This window comes from Hipposideros armiger, unplaced genomic scaffold, assembly GCF_001890085.2.
Source record: "Hipposideros armiger isolate ML-2016 unplaced genomic scaffold, ASM189008v1 scaffold_34, whole genome shotgun sequence".
In the NCBI taxonomy this organism is placed as follows: domain Eukaryota; kingdom Metazoa; phylum Chordata; class Mammalia; order Chiroptera; family Hipposideridae; genus Hipposideros; species Hipposideros armiger.
In genome coordinates this window covers 1,730,579-1,748,085 of record NW_017731384.1, presented here as the reverse complement: position 1 = coordinate 1,748,085, position 17,507 = coordinate 1,730,579, and the positions used below count along the sequence as shown (strand labels likewise).

The following is a 17,507-nucleotide window of genomic DNA, read 5'->3' as shown; positions in this document are numbered from 1 at the left end:
TTGACAACTTTTCTGTACCTTACCAAGGAAATGACAAGGAGGGGGCGGGCTGGGGGCTGAGTGTCTGTGGGGGAAGGACAGAGCCAGGCAGTGCAGACTGCAGGCTAAACGGCTCACGTCTACAGCAGCACTGCTCAGTGTGCAGGAGGCAGGGGCAGAAGGAAAAATGATGGATGATGCAGAGGTGGGACTTTCCACTTGTTCTTATTATTGCTATGATGACCTGACTGGTATCACTGACTGCGGGTTAGGAGGGCCAATGGGATTCCAAACACACCTATCCAAGCTTAATGTCAATTAAACTCTGTAAAAATTTAAGCCAGCTCTCTATATAGACATCATTCTTATTCTGCTACTGCCAGCAGCATTCCAGTGCCGGCTCATACAGTAACAGATTAATGCTGAAAACAGCTTGGGCTTTCTCAGTCACTTATTCTTGACCCTTCTTAAGGACTAGCGGTTGGGTTAAGATGGCAGAGGTAGACTGAAGCTTGGAGGGCAAGAGATTACAACAAAAATTATCTTGTTCAAGGCTGGCTCTGTGTCACTCTGATAAATATATAACCACATATTCTAACTCCTTTGACACTTTCATGTTTTGAAAGTTAACTATCAAGCCAAATCTATAGTCTCAACATGTGGACATTTATCTCATGAATAGGAGGGAGTGAGTATCCGTATTTTTAGTTTCTCTGGAGATAAAAGGCAATGGATGTTAGACAATAACTTAATGAACTACCTTTAAAGAAACTCTGCTTTGGGGAGCACATGGGCTGTTTTCTATTAACTCTTGCTCTCCCCGACTTAGAGAGGGGGACTCCCAGGTACCTCTGCTTTCTGAGAAAGCAGCTCTTCTTGCCCTTGGCGTTTATCCTCTGCCAAGCATGATTCTACCACTCTGTTATCTGCAATAGCGACAGACAGGAGTCAGAAAGGCTACTAGCTATCTGCTTTTCTTCCTGACACACTCAAATAGTTAACCTCTTGGATTACTCAGATAAGAAGCAGTTTGCTGTAATATTTAACTACTCAAAGGAAAATATTGGAATAGGTGTGGAAAATCACTTTCAACCATGAAGATGTTCTTAGAATCACAGAATTGTGGCACAGGAACAAATCTTAAAGATCATCTAGTCCCACTTCATCATTTTACAAAATGAGAAAACTGAGGTTTAATAAGTTGAAATTCTTAAGGTTACAAAGTATAGTCAAAGTGAGTGTTGGGGCTCAAATGCTGGGTTCTTGAGTCCCACGACACTATGCCAACCTACCTCAGAAAAGCTTCATGTAGAAACTAAGCATGACATTGCTGTTAAGAAAATATTTCAACTTTCATACCAATTCTTGCCATAATCTGGGAAACAGGGACTCTTGATTCAAACAGTTTTCTTTCTAGACACTAGTCCTACATGTTAGATATCCATAAATTTGCCACAGGCAGTCTGCCTTCTTAATGACATGACACTGCTAATGAATTTCAACAGAAAGCCAGGATGGCTGGCGGGTGTTCAGTGAGTTCCTGCTGAGATTCGGCGCTGTGTCCTCTGCACTCACTATGATCTCAAACAAACCACTCCTAGTGGTTGTTGTCTGAAAATTTGTGGTGAGTTAGATTATTGAGTTGGACTAGCAGAGCAATATTATTTTTGTTGTTATTCTCTTACAACTAACAGAAACCAGGTAGAGTGGTTCTATACTTACAGTGCATATAGGAAGGACCTCTATACATTTCCTTTTATATCTCCTTTACTCGAGTTCCACCAATAAGGAGAGGCAGCATAGCAAAATGGGTACGAGAATGGCCTCTGAAACCAGACTGCTTAGGCTCAAATTCTAGTTTCACCATTTATTGGCTATGAAACCTGGGAGGCTTACTTAACCTCTCTTGAGTCTCGGGTCACTTATCTATGAAATAAAGACATTAGTGACCTTACTGAATTGATGAGAGGATTGGATAAATTCATATTTGTGAAGTTCTTGGAGAATGTTTGGTATTAAGGACCATATGAGTATTTTAAAAGTAAATAAACAAGATCCTTGTGGTGATCATTAAGCTTTGGCCTGCTTAGGATGAAAGAAGCACACGTTTATATATAATCTCAGCATCTTCTCACAAGGAAGCAGGAGAAACCCTTCAAGGACACAGTGAAGTTCAAGCCCAAGCAGTGCAATGCTGACATCAATAGCAAGGAGATGAAGGCCGCAAACAGATTGTGCTGGCATGTAACAAGAAGACATGGGCGCAGGCTGAGTAAAAGCTGACAGTGATGGATGCAAATGGCTTTTAGAGGCAATTGCTGTAGTCATTTTCCAAAGGACAGACTAACCAACCAGCCAGCAGGGAAGAGTCATAAATTTATTCTGAGAGAAAGGTTTTTTTCAGTCACACTTAGGTGACTGTTGGATATGTGGGTTAAATGTAAACAGGATTATATTCCTTCCCTCAACTCTGAGTAAATGGTCCTCACATGTAAGTTGTGTTTTGCAGGTCAGAAAATAAAAAGGAAATGAAACAAGATCAATATGTCAGAAAAAAATTTCACAGCCATGCAGCGGGGAGTTCCTTGAAAAGGAATACATACGTTTGGGGGAGGCATGTGGGCTGTCTGAGGCGATCTGTCTCATCCGTGTTCCATGGCAGCTGAGGGCCACAAGTCTGGAGATGATGGCAGTTTTGCCGAACCCAATGTTTCCCACAATCACTACTCCTTGGTTCACGCTGGCATTTGCACTTTGAAGTTGAGCATCTATTTCGTGGAAAACCCAATCCCGGCCAACAAAAACTGACTCTGTAGTGATGCTGGGCACTTCAAACAGCAGAGGCTTCAGGGAGATATCTGGAGGCCTATAAGGTGCAAAGCGAACTAGAAGGAACAAGAAGAAAACACAGTGCTTAGGTCAAACCATCAACATGGAGAGAAATAAAGAAAAAAAGCAGTATGGTTTACGAGGCTATTAGAGTTACAGGATGATGGTATTCTGCTTTATTCAGAAAATAATAAAACTCTGAATTTTGGTTCTACACAGATAAGCAATGGCAGGTGAGTTAGAACCATCTGATATCCTAGTTGGCAAAACACAAACACTGCTCCAACAGTAGTGATTTATGAACAGTCAGAAAGTCAGGGTAATAGTCAAAATTATTACACAATGGGGATGGCTGGGGCACCAGCACCAGGATGGATGCAAAGTGGTAAAGATATAGGGTCCTGAAGGCCTCCTTCTGTGCCTGGGGGTAGCCTTTTAATTGTTGGGTTGTGGGGAGATGCAGAGTTGAGGAGTTCCTGGGGGAGAGACCAGGCACCCAGCTGGCTGACAGCATTAGCTCTTTCCCAGCCAGTAAGGATGTATTTCAATATTTAATAACCAATACGGCTGCACCAATACCTATTAGTCCTGTAGAAAGCAATGTAAAGAGGAGTTGTCTGTTTCTTTAAAAATACCAATGAAAACAGTAATTCCTGTAAATTCATGATGGTATTTAAAAAAATATATTAGGTATATTAAGGGAAGCAAAGCCTCTAAAATCTCTGATGGTTTAAAAGGTCTTCAACATGTTAAGCACTTAAGGAAGCAGAAACCAAACTTTCACCTAATGTCTTTGCACCTGCACTGATTGTATTCACATCAATTAAGGAAAAAAAAAAAGATTTTTGGCTTATACATACCTGTCTTGGGGAGAAATCCCTATAGCTTTACTAAAGACTTTTTTTCTGTGCTTACGTAGTTGTGGCATATGCTAAGGGCCAAGCATGAGCTCTATTTTTAATAGTTCTCTAAAAATGCATATAGATGTGACTTAGTTTCAAAGATCAACCTTCTAATTATATTGATGGTAAAAAAAAGTCCTGCCTGACCTCCCTTATCTGGGCTAAATGCCTTCCTAACTATTCTGAGAGTAGCTCTGAAATGTGTCATTTCATCTGTCTGGAACCAGGTATTTCATTTCCGTATCTTTAACCTTAGCACAGTGCTAATTTAACACACAGTAGGTGCTCAATAAATGTGAACTGAAAGAACCAATTACAAATAAGGTACTTCACTAACCCCATTTTATATTTTGGAGAATAAAGGCTAGGGGTGGGAAGGGGACGAGAACAGATGGAACAGAAATCATAATGGGGGAAATGAGATCTATTTATACTGCTTGTATTATTCTAGAACATACTTAAATCACTTATACATCATAAAATGACATCTAGAAATGGCAGCTTACTTGACAAAACACACATAAGCATGCATACATGTACATACTCTCATTTACAACGGTCTGAGAGCCATTAGAAGAACTGAGCACTTAAAAAAAGGGTAACAATTCCAAAAGCAGTGCAAATAATTTAAAAATATAAAGCCAAACTCTAATTACAGAAGCAAATAGTTTCCTATTTTCAGTTTTAAAGTGTTCTAAATTTTCATCAAAAAAAGGGGCAGCTGTGGAAATATAGCTACATGGTCACTTATAATTTCTTGATTCACATCTCCTTGTCAAAACTTACTATTTTCGAATTCATGACTATAATTACAGAAATCTGAAATATTAGATTTTTAACTTCCTAAAAATATTCTTTTTAATTCTAGTGTCTTATAGCTAAGAGTCTACTTTACTTTTCTTAAATATTATTTTATTGAGCTATAATTCACATACCATAAAATTCACCTTTTTAAAGTACATAATTCAGTGATTTTTAGTATATTCACAAAGTTGCACAACCATTACTAACTCCTGAATATTTTTATTATCCTCCAAAGAAAACCCTTTATCCTTTAGTTGTCACTCCCCAGTCCCTCTTCCTTCTAGCGCCTGGCAACCAGAGACTTTCTCTCTTTACAGATTTGCCCTATTCTGGACATTTCAAATAAATGTTATCATACAATATGTGGCCTTTTGTGTCTGGCTTCTTTCACTAAGCATGATTTTGAGGTTCATTCATGTTGTAGGACTATCAGTGTTTCATTCTTTTTGTTGCTGAATAATATTCTATTATATGGAGAGATCACATTTTGTTTATCCATTTATCAGCTCAAGAACATTTGAGTTGTTTCTACTGTTTGGCCATTATGAATCATGCTGCTATGAACATTCATGTCCAAGTTTTTATGTACATGTTTTCAATTCTCTTGGGTGTGTGTGTGTGTGTGTGTGTGTGTGTGTGTGAGTGGTATTGCTGAGTCATATGGAAAATCTATGTTTAACTTTTTGAGCAAGTTAATCTGTTCGATTTTGGTTTTGCTATTTTTTTTACAGAATAAATATCCACTATAGAAAATGTAGGAATAGATAAAATAATAACTATATTCCCACTAGCCAGAGAGAAACACTATTCACATATATTCTGAGTTCTGCCTACACCAATATACTTATTTTAAAAATAAGAAAAGGGATCATACTACAGATACTGTTTCATGATCTCCTTTTTACATTTAGCAATTCCAGAGTTCTCAACAAGCTGATTCTGTCAGACTTGCCAACTTAACGGCTGCTCCAGTGGAGAGACTGATCCTTGGAGTGCCTTACTCCACCATTTTTCATGATGTCGCTTGACAGTAGGGGGCTGCTAACCATTCATGGGGTTTCCTGGGTGTCTGAGTGCCCTTAGTGGGCAGACACTCAGACAAACATGCTGAGCTCTGGCTGAACAGGCACAGGACTCTCCGGGAGGAGAAAGAAAACAGAACATCAGTTGGCTTGAGATGAGTCTAATTAGCCTACATACCTAAAGTCGCACAGAATTTAGTTAAGGAACACAGAAATGTCTTCAAAGCTAGAATCAAAACTTCATTCTGACTCTAAAACCCAGTGTTTTCTTTCTATTATATTATGTTGCAACTGCTCTATAGGCTGTCACTGTTAAATCTTGAAGTGACACCAGTTCTCTCACTGATGACTGGAATTGATGGGCTTAGCTGACATGTTAGGCTATCTTCTTTCTCCTTCACCTCTCCTGTGCTTTCTTTCCTTTAGGAACTGCATGTGTGGCCAGAGATGACCTTTCCAGGGAGGGAAGAGCTACTCAGAGACACACAGTTGCTTTCTAATCTAACTTATCTCAAGTCTGAGGTTACATTTTGCATCAAAAGGGGCTTTCATGAATATGACCAATGCCAATTTATAAAATGGAATAAGTAGAGACTCAATTTAAATGTTTAAGTTTTTGAGAAAAACTCAACATAACTTGTTCTCATGTTGATGTAATCTCTCATATTTTATTCTACTGAGAAAGCTTTGACATTTAAAAAAGTTATTTTAAAATTTTTCTAAAAATGTAATCAATTCACAAAAGCCTCAAGGGAAGAACAGACAAAATTAGCCTAGTACCATATGGTAAAACAAGTGGAGCTACCAAGAAGAGCCTAGAAACAATTTCTGTACCTCTGAACCTAAGGCTTTTGTCAGATCAGTACGATAAAAGAAAGACATACTTCTTATGTGCCAACAGTAAATTTGGGGCATATGAACAAGGAAGTCCTTTGGCCTGTATCGTGGGACATGAAGGTAATGAATATTCTCTGTGGAGTTCATGTTCCTAAATAAATGTTTCTTTGTTTGGGATACCAGCTGGCTTTGAAGAGGTTTTCTAAGGCAGAAACCACTGAAATAACCCAGTGAAAAATTACCACTGCAATGATAGCTGAGCTCGGGGGAAAAAGATGAGCTAATGCATACCATTTAGTAACAGATGTGGCTTTCTTAGCCCCGGCACTCCAGAGGTGGCAGGCAGTCCCTGGGCAGCAACAGAGCAGGACGACCATCCCATCCTTCTCAAAACACGCTAATAAAGTATATTGATATCTGGAATTTACTTTGAAATTCGTAAAAAATGATGGGTGATAATGATAAAATGATAAAGACATGGGTAGATGGATATAGACAAGTGATAAGATAGTAAAATGCAGATGACATAATCAAGTTGGTGGGTATGTAAGTGTTTATTGTAAAAATTTTTTTTTTGGTTTTTTTTTTGTGTGTGTCCGAAAATTTTCCCACAAAAATGTTGAAGGGGAAACATTCCAATAGGGCACACAAATAAGACAAGCTTTGGAAAGCAGTTTTTAAAGGGGTTTAATAATCAATTGAGACTCCGATCAGTGTGTGCATCTCTTCAGTGCAAATTAGGCTTGCAGCAAATGAATTCTCTCTAGGAAACAGTGTCTGTGAGGCCATCAATAAGTATAATTATATACCTAGGCTTACAGAGAAAATTGACCTTTAACTAAGGTAAAGAGTAAACATTTAGAAAACAAAAGTGCATTAAGGCTAACAGATCGGCTGGCCCACATGCAAATGTAAACAGCTGCAGCAAGGGGAAAGGGGACGCGGAAGTCAGGGCAAAAGAGCTCTAACTGGATTTAGACTAAAGCATATTTACTCATGGAAAACAATCATGAATCATCTTAAAAGAAGTCGGTCACAGGACGGACCGGCAGAAGAAAGGGTGTGTGTGACAGTGCCAAGGTCTGCTGAAAACAGGAGCAGAGCTGTATTTCCTCACATTCTTCCATAATGACTGTTAGGTCTAGCCTGGAAGCACCGCTGTTCCTCAGAACAAAAGATAACTGCTTAGGGTTCAGGCCATGTGTACTATTCACAGAGCAGAGGAAAAACACATGTGCTTCAGACAAAAACCGGTATCACATTAGCACCAAACGTAAGTAAAAAAACATGTCTATTTTTTAAAGAAATACTTAAACCAAGGCACAAGCTCATTTGTCTACTGAGTTTCCAGAAGGCTCACTCTCCCATTTACAAGAGTCCAATCCCTTTAGGGTCTATTGTTTCTTCTGGGTGCTCTGGAATAGACTACAGTTGGCAGCTATTTTTCCTACCCCAGGAAATGAGTTTTTAAAGATTGTAAAGCAATTTGAAGCAGGTCCTAAAGGACAATCTAAAGATAACAGTTTGCTCATTCCAGATAACTTCTGCTTAAAAAAAAAAAGATTAAATAAAGCAGAGTCACTTTTTGGGTCAGCAGGGAAACAGCAAAGTGCGTAAAACTGGGGACTCAGAGCCAGATGCCTCAGTTTGTATCCTGTCTCTGTTACTTACTAGCCGTGTGACCTCAGGATAGTTACTTATGCTCTAGATATCTGTTTTCCTCATTTTAAAAACAGGGATAAACAATGATTCTGCGAGGACTGAATGAGTTAATACATGTAATGTGCCTAGGACAGTGTCTGATTGTTAACTGTGTTAGCTGCTATCGTTATCCATACTATGAAGCCAAAAAAGACATCCAGTGTAACCATAATCACTTTCTCCCACACACACTTATTTAAAATAAAACAAAAAGGATATTGAGAACATACTCTCTCTGAGCCCTCTTCCCTTTGAGGCTTCTGACTTATCTCCCTTTTTCCTTTCACCGCCCAACATTTTGAAAGCCATGCTTGCTATCTTTGCTTCCAAGCAGTAACTCATTCTAGCCTGGTCTCCACCCATTTTGCACTGCTGAAAGTCACTAAAGACTTTGTAATTGTTAAGTCCAATGATTTATTTTCAGTCTTTATGCTTCTTAACCACTCCTCAGTATTTAACACTTTTAACAAGACCCTAGTTTTTGAAATACATTCCTTCTTGGGCTTAAGATGACAACATTTTCTTCTAGTTCCTTTTTTTGTCCTCTCCTCCTGATGTGTCTTTAATGATTCTTCCCCTAAAACACTGCCAATGTAAAGTTCTATATTTTATTGTTTTTTTTTCTTCTTCATAATCTCCCTGGGTAATCTCAAAGGAACAGATTAGCGACTTTCACAACTATCTAAGTAGTGATGGTTTCTATTCCAGATCTCATTCCTAAGCTCCTGTATAGCATTTTGTTATAACAGTTATCTCTTTGGATTTTCCAGTAGAATTCTCAAATTTAACATGTTTAAAACTAAAGTTATTGTCTCACTCACCTTAACCTGTTCATTCTCTTCTATTTGTTATCTCAGTTAATGAGATATCACCATCTGCCTGGTCTTCCAAGATAAAAACCTGGGACTCACCAGGATTTCTTCTTCCTTAATCTTTATATCTAATTTGTCACAAGGTCCTATCAATCATTCTTGAGAAATATCTTTCAGCTATAATTCCTTTTTTCTTCTCCCATCCCGCTACTACTTATAGTAGTGGTGTAACGTTGGAGGAGTTGCTGGATCTAAGACTCAGTTTTGTCATACGTAAAATGAGGCTAATAAGAGCATTTACCCCATAAGGTTAAATGAGAAAATGTATGTTAAGTTCTTAGCTCAGAGCCTTAATCCTCAATGAATGACAGTCATATAATTTAGGTTCTCAATCTCTCTTACTTTTACTATGTACTTAAACAGACTTTTAATGAATAACCTTGGATCCCATATATCCCTTCCGTGACAGCCAGCAAATATATGTATCTGACATGATCATGGCAACCTCTACACTTCTATCCTCATATTTCATCATCACCCTACTGCAATCACTCAACCTACTAAGTCCTTATTAACTAATACAGTTCTTATCATATAACACGTATATTCAGAAAGATTTACTAAGTGAACTCATGAGTGACAACAGTGAATATGGATTTTCCATTCTCAACTACAGGGAAATGTGTATTGACTTGGTTTTATTAGAACAGGAAGACTAGGGGAAGACAGTTATAGGCTGCAAACCAAGGTCTTTGGGAAATCACTGCTCTGCACTTTGAGAATAAAAGGAAATAAATTATTTGTTTGCCACCTTTCATGGATACATTCCTATTTAAAGGCAACTGTCATAAACATTAAATAACAAGACAGGGGAGAAAAATGGTTATTTTCCAAGCTCTGTGCATATTATAGGCAAGGCCTGGATGCTGGCCAAGGCGCCGACAATCAAAGAATTGTATTCCTATAGGAAGCTGGCGGAAAAGAGAAAATGTGCCTTGGCTTTAGTGTCCAGAGAGGACAGGATAGTTTTTTTTAAAGACTGTTTTCCTTTGTTTTAGAGAAGTTACTGAGAAGGCTGGATCCACACACGTCCATTTGGTTAACTAAGATCTTACTAATGCTACATATGAGATTTATTGTTGTGAAAAAATGACCACACTTAATTATGGGTACAATATGTATTTCAGCTTATAGAGAACTCAATTCTAACTACCAGAGAGTCATTTTCTAATGAGAGATGGATTTATGCTCTGGTCCATTTCACCTATAATTTTCTTTTAAAAAATTTGACATGAATTTCCGCTTCTGGCCAAGATGGAATAACAAGGACTAGATTTACCCTCCCCACCTAAAACAACCCCCAAACAAACAAACCTCTAGACAAGATATACAAGTATGAAACAATAGTTTTCAAGACACTAGACATAAGCAATGAAAAATAGTGATCCCCAAGAGATGAAAAACAAATGAGGCAAACTGTATGACCACTTATTGCCTTGAGAAAATTTCCAGGCCACGATGTAGGGAGGAAGAACCCAGTTAGGTTCTGGCAGACATCTTTACTTGAGGAGATGGTGCTAAGACTCCAGGGAGACCAAGGCAGCAACTGTTAAAAGGATAGAGCACTGGGAAGGAGAAAGCTTTACAGAAATAATTCTGGAGATTCGTGTAGCGTAACCCTTGAGTAATCAGAAGAGTACTGACTGGCGCATGCATTTGAGAAAACTACCCAAGACCAGGAAGACTTATGCCAGAGGATTACAGAGAAGAGTGCCCACTGCTTACAAAGGGCCAGGAATAAGTGCCTGTTCCTACCAGCCAGGATGGAAACCCTCACAATGTACAGGGCACTGGGTAGAATACTCAGAGAGGTCTTGTCTCGTAAGTATAGAATAATAAGACCTGTAAAAAATACTGTTTTAGTCCTACTCAACAAGTCTTAATGGCAAGGCTCAAAACTAATCATACTGTTTCAAAATAACTTAATCACATTTCAGAAAAAAGTTGAAAAATATTTATAAGAATACAAAAATATCCAACACCCAATGAGGTAGAATTTAACATGTCTGGCATCCAAACAAAGATTATCAGCCATGCAAAGAAGCAGGAAAATATGAACCATGATTAGGAGAAAAAGCAATCAATTAAAACTGACCCAGAACTGACATAGATGTTATAATTAGCAGAGAAAGATATTAAAACAGTGACTATAAGTACATTCCATAAGTTCAAAAGTGGGGGCATGGAAGATAAAAAAAGACCCAAATTAAACTTCTAGAGAAAAAAACTATAAAATCAGAAATAAAAACCACACTAAATGGAAAAAAACCCCCACACTATATGGGATTAGTGACAAATCAGAAAAGTATATACTACTGACATTACAGAAGATGAGTGACCTTGAAGACATAGGAATAAAAAGTATCCAAAATTAAACACACAGAGAAAAAACAATCCTCTAAAATAAAAAGAGCATCAGTGAACTGCGAGACAGCTTCAACTGGCCTAATATAGGTGTAATTGGAGTCCCTGAAAAAGGGGGGCAGGAGAGGGAAGAGCAGAAAATGTATTTAAGAAAAAATGGCTATATTTCCAAATTTGATGAAAACTATAAACTCACTGATCCAAGAAGCTCAATGAGCCCCAAGTGCAAGAAATATGAAGAAAATGACACCAAGGCACATCATAATCAAATTGTTCAAAATGAGCGATAAAGAGAAAATCTTAAAAGCATCCACAGTATAAAAAGACACATTAAGTACACTCGAACAAAGATAGAATGACAGTAGATTCCTTTTCAGAAACAATGCAAATGAGAAGGCAATGGACCTATAGCTTTAAATTATAAAAAATAAAAAAGAAAACCTGTCAACTTAGAATTCTATATCCAGTGAAAATGTATGTCAAAAATAGTGGTCAAATTAATGTTTTCAGCTTTCATATGTCTGAAAAAGTCTTTATCATCAGTAGATACACAATATTAGAAATGTTAAAAGAAGTCCTTCAGGCAGAAGAAAAATGACACCAGACAGAAATATGGATTAACACAAAGAAGCGAAGAGCACCAGAAATGGTAACTACATGGATTAATACACATGATTTTTTCCCTTATTTTAAAAAACTCCTTAAAAGATAACTGACTTTTTTTTTAATATGGCAGAGGTTTATAACATTTATATAAATAAAATGTCTGACAATAACATATAAAGGCTATGAGGACAGAAATGAATATATATTTTGTGCAGAAAAGAATTAACATAACACACCTTAGACTGTTACACTTAGAACGCCTGCTTGCAAGGTTGGCCCTTTCCCGAAATCTGGGAACGTGTACTTTGAGAGGATTTTCAACATTCTCAGAATGAATAAGAGTAGCTCACTGTTCCTAAATTGTTTGTACAAACAATATGGTTTATGCTAACAAACCATGCTGCTTTCCTTCTGGGAGTCTGGAATTTTGATATTTTTTAGGCAAGGAAGTCTATACGACCAGGCCACAGTAAAAATCTTGGGCACTGAATCTCTAAAGAACTTTCTGGGCAGACAACAGTTCACATGTGTTTGTCACAAGTCATTGCTGGGGGGAATTAAGTGCATTCTGTGACTTCACTGAGAGAAGATACGCGGAGGCTTGTGTCTGGTTTCCTCCGGACTTTGCCCCATGCACTTTTTCCATTTGCTGATTTTGTTTTGCATCTTTTCACTGTAATAAAGCATAGCTATTGGAATGACTATATGCAGAGAACTATGAGTTCTCCTAGTGAATCACTGAACCTGGGAGGCATCTCTGACACAAGTATTATTTTGCTATACACAAAATGGCATAATATAACTTAAGGGTACACTGTGATAAATTAAACCTATATACTAAATATAATAAAGTAACCACATACAAAACAAAACAGAGTATAGCTAATTAATTAAGACCACCATATAGACTCATAAAAATACTCAATCCAAAAAAATGGGAGAAAAATAGAGAAAAGTGAGAAAAAAGAATAAGAAATAGATGGGAAAAATGGAAAGCAAATATAGAAATGAAAGATTTAAAATTACCCAAATAAAAAATCAAATAAATGCAAACATAAATATTTCAATTAAAAGACTGAGTCAAAAAATAATACCCAACTATATGCTGCTTATAAGGAACTCACTTTAAATATAAATACATAAAAAGGCTAAAAGTAAAAGTATAGAGAAAGATATGCCATGCCAACACAAATGTATAGGACAAATCAGACAAAGTAGATTTCAGAGCAAAGAAAATCATCAAGGATAAAGAAATCCACTGCAAAATGATCAATGGGTCAATTAATCAAGAAGACATAACAATGCTAAACACTTATGCACCTAATAACAGGGCTTTTCATACATGAAGCAAAAACTGCAAGGAGATATAGAGAAAACCATAATTACCATCAGATTTCAATATCCCTCTTTCAATATCTGAAAAAATAAGTACATAGAAAATCAGCAATATATAGAAGTGTTGAACAAAACAATCAACTTGACCTATTTGACATTTATAAAACTATCTACCCCAAACTGCAGGTTCTTTTCAATCACATATGAAATTTTTATCTAAACCCTATTTTGGCTCATAGAAAATTCTGAATAAACTTAAAAGAGTTTATGCTGTACAAAGTATGCTCTTGGACAACAACAGAGGTAAATTAGGAATCAACTGCAGAAATATATCTAGAAATTCCCCAGAAATATCCAGAGTCAAAGAAGAAAGCAAAAAGCAAATTAGTATTTTGAACTGAATAAAAATGAAAATAAAAAAATCTGTGAAATGCAGCTAAGGCAGTAGTACTTAGAGAGAAATTTATAACATTAAATGCCTATATTAGAAAAGAAGAAAGGTCTTATAGCAAAGACCTAATTTTTTACTGTAGCAAATTAGAAAATGAAGAAAAAAGCCCAAAGCAAGCAGAAGAAAGAAAATAATAATAGAGAGGAAAGAAATAGTAATCAGGAAAACAACAGAAAAAAATCAATGAAAGTAAAGATTTAATAGATCAATAAAATTGATAAACCTCTAAGAAGATTAATCAGGAAAAAAAGAAGACAAAACATCATTGAGAACAGAATCAAGGATGAGAATGGTTATATGACTACAGATTAGTAAAAGGATAAGGAAATATTATAAACAAATTTATGGCAATAAATTTGACAGGTTAGATAAAACAAATTTCTTGAAAGATGCAAATTACCAAAGCTCACTAAAAAGAGAAACACATAACCTGAATAGTCTTATATCTAATAAACTAATTGAACTGGTAGTTAAAACCTTCCCATAAAGAAAACTCCAGACCCTGATGGCTTCGTGAGCAAATTCTACCAATCATTGAAGGGAGAAATAATACCAATTTCACATAAACCCTTTAAAAAACGAAAGGGGAGAGAATACTTTCTTATTACCATAGTATCAGAACCAGATAAAGAAATTACAAGAAAACTACAAACCATTATCTCATGAACATAGATGCAAAAAAAGCCCACACCAAAACTGTAGCAAACTGAATCCAATACATAAAAAAGCAATCCATCATGACCACATGGATTTTATACTGGCAATATAAAGTTGGTTTAACATTTGAAAAATCAATGTAATTCACAATATTAACAAAGTAAAAAAGAAAACCATATTATTTCCATAGATGCAGAAAAACCATTTGAAAAAATTTAACATAAACTCCTGATTTTTTTTTTTAAACCAACTCTCAGCAAACTAAGAATAGTAAGGAACTTCCTTAACCTGATAAAGTGCATCTACTGAAAACCTATCACTAACCTATCTAATGGTGAAAGACTGAATGCTTTCCCCCAAATATCAGGAGTAAGGCAAGAATTTTTGCTCACTTCTATTCAACATTGTACCAGTTGTAATAAGCAAGAGAATAAGGCAAGAGAAAGGAAAAGAAAAAGGAAGTAAAACAATCATTATTCACAGACAATGTGATCATCTATGTAGAAAATCTCATGGAATCTATAAAAAAGCCACCAGAAATAATAAGTTAGTTTAGCAAGGTTTCATGATACAAGAGCAATATACAAAAATCAATGGTACTTCTGCACACTAGCAACAATTAGAAATTAAGATGAAAACAATACTATTTATAATAGCCTAAGAAATATGAACTACAAAAGGATAAATATGATAAAATATTTTCAACATCTGTACATTGAAAACTACAAAACACTGCTGACAGAAATTAAGGAATACCAATATGAATGAGGAGATATATTATGTTCATGGATTGTGAAATTCAATATTGATAAGAAGTCAATTTTTCCCAAGTTGATCTACAGATCCAATGCAATCCTGATCAAAATTCTAGCAGACTTTTTTGGTAGAAATTTACAAGGTTTCATATGGAAATACAGAGAACCTAGAAGAGCCAAAACAACTCTGAAAACGAGCAACATTGGAGGTTTAACAATACCTAACTTCAAGTTATAAAGCTACAGTAATCAAGAAGATGTGATATTAGCATCAAGACAGATAAAGAGATGACTAGAACAGAAGACAGAAACAGGTCCATATATGTATGATTGTCTGGTTTTTGATAAAGGTGCAAAAGAAATTCAGTGGAGGAAGGCTAGTTTTTACAACAATGATGTTGGAACAACTGGATATCTCTATATGCCAAAAAACAAAAACAAAAAACTGTGATACATGCCACACACCATAAAAATTAACTCAAAATCAATCACAGACCTAAATATAAAACCTAAAACTGTAAAACTTCTAGAATATAGGAGAAAATATGTGTGACCTTAGGTTAGTCAAAGAAATCTTAGCTATAACACCAAAAGAATAATCCAGAGACAAAAATTCATAAATTGAACTTTTAAAAACTTACGTTCTTCAAAAGACATCATCAAGACAATGAAAAGACAAGCCATAAACTTGGAAAACATATTTGCAAAAGCACACATCTGATAAAGGACTTGCAGCCAAACTATATAACACACTCTCAAAACTCAATAATAAGAAAAGAAACAACCCAATAAAAAAGTGGACAAAATATTTTAACAGGCACTTCACCAGAGACGATGTTTGATAGCAAGTTAAGCACCTGAGATGACCAATGATAAGCATAATGTTGGACAGCAGATCTCTAGAACTTTTTCACCTTGTATGACTGAAACTTTATACCCACTGTACAGCAACGCCGCATCTTCCCTTTCCTGAAGGCTCTGGTCACCACCATTCTACTTTGTGCTTCAATGAGTGTGACTACTTTAGATACCACATATAAGCAGAATCATATGGTATTTGTCCTTGTGTGACTGGCTTATTTCATTTAGCATAATGTCCTCAAGCTTTACCCATGTTGTAAAGCTTTACCCATATAACAGTTATTTCCTTCTTGTTTATGGCTAATATTCTATTACATGTACATGCCACATTATCCATTCATTCATCAATGGATGGTTAGGTTTCCACCTTTTCACTATTGTCAATAATGCTGCGGTGAATATGGGATGGGAATGCAAACATCTCTTCGAGATCCTGATTTCAATTCTTTTGGATAAATATCTAGAAGGAGGATTGCTGGATCACACAGTAGTGCTATTTTTAGTTTTTTTAAAGGAACCACCATACTGTTTTCTATAACAGCTAGACCATTTTACATTCCTAATAGCAGTGCACATGGGTTTCAATTTTTCCATGTCCTCGTCAACACTTGTTATTTTGTTTTTTTTTTATAATGGCCATTCTAATAGATGTAAGGTGTATTCTTTGCTGATTTAATTTGCATTTCCCTGGTGATTAGTAATGTTGGGCATCCTTTCATATACCTGTTGGCCATCTGTATGTTTTCTTTGGAGAAATGTCTATTTAAGTCCTTTTCCCATTTTTAAAACGGGTTGTTTTTTTGCTATTGAGTTTTAGGAGTTCCTTATATATTTTAGGGGGATATTAACCCCTTATCAGTTATATGGTTTGCAAATATTTTCTCCCCCTCCATAGGCTGCCTTTCAGTCTATCTCTTTTTAAGTACTTTAAAATACAAACGCTAAAGTAATTTCTTTCAATTATAACTCCATTACTTTTGGGTTCTAGATATCTTTCACATTAGAATTCCAACTTTCCCCCCTTATCTTGAATGTAATTTAACCTATGTTTATTTCTCTATTTCTTCTTTCTTATACTCTACTTGTCTTCCCTGTTATGGTTCAGTTAACACAGCTAAAAAGACTGAGGTGCTGTGAGTGATTCCATATGGAAAAGGAACTTACAATACCATTCATTGTGTTAATTTTCAACTGGCACAGAAGTGAGTTTAGTCTCTGTTTTTGAATGAATTAATAAATTTCATTAAGCATTGTCTAGGCACTTTCTCATCCATTATTTTAGTATATCGGCTTCTTTAGTTCCTGTCCATCACATGGTCTGTTTCATGGTCCATCTAGCAGTGTCCATTTTTGAAAAAAGGTTCTTTAGCTTCTCTTATGTATCAATAGAGTTAATTTTAAGGTAATGACAAACCATAACCTGTCTTTCCCAAAGCTACGTTTTTATTTTTTTAGATTCTGTATTAGGCAAGGACGATAGCAATGATAGCTGTAAGACAGAGAAATGACATTATCTGAGCTACATTTTAGAA

General features: G+C 36.1%; 1 protein-coding gene across 11 annotated transcripts in view; it reads right to left on the bottom strand.

Moving 5' to 3' along the window:
- The window catches only part of TANC2 (tetratricopeptide repeat, ankyrin repeat and coiled-coil containing 2), a 302,761-nt gene that overhangs the window by 76,228 nt on the left and 209,026 nt on the right, over nt 1-17,507 (bottom strand). For 8 of the 11 annotated variants that reach the window (XM_019637800.1, XM_019637798.1, XM_019637803.1 and 5 more), the window contains 2 exons: nt 13,303-13,332; nt 2,583-2,864 (listed from right to left, as the gene is read on the bottom strand). In XM_019637800.1, the coding sequence (XP_019493345.1) occupies nt 2,583-2,864; nt 13,303-13,332 (312 nt within the window). The remainder of the gene's footprint in view (nt 1-2,582; nt 2,865-13,302; nt 13,333-17,507) is intronic. The other 3 variants (XM_019637801.1, XM_019637807.1, XM_019637799.1) reach the window with 1 other exon arrangement.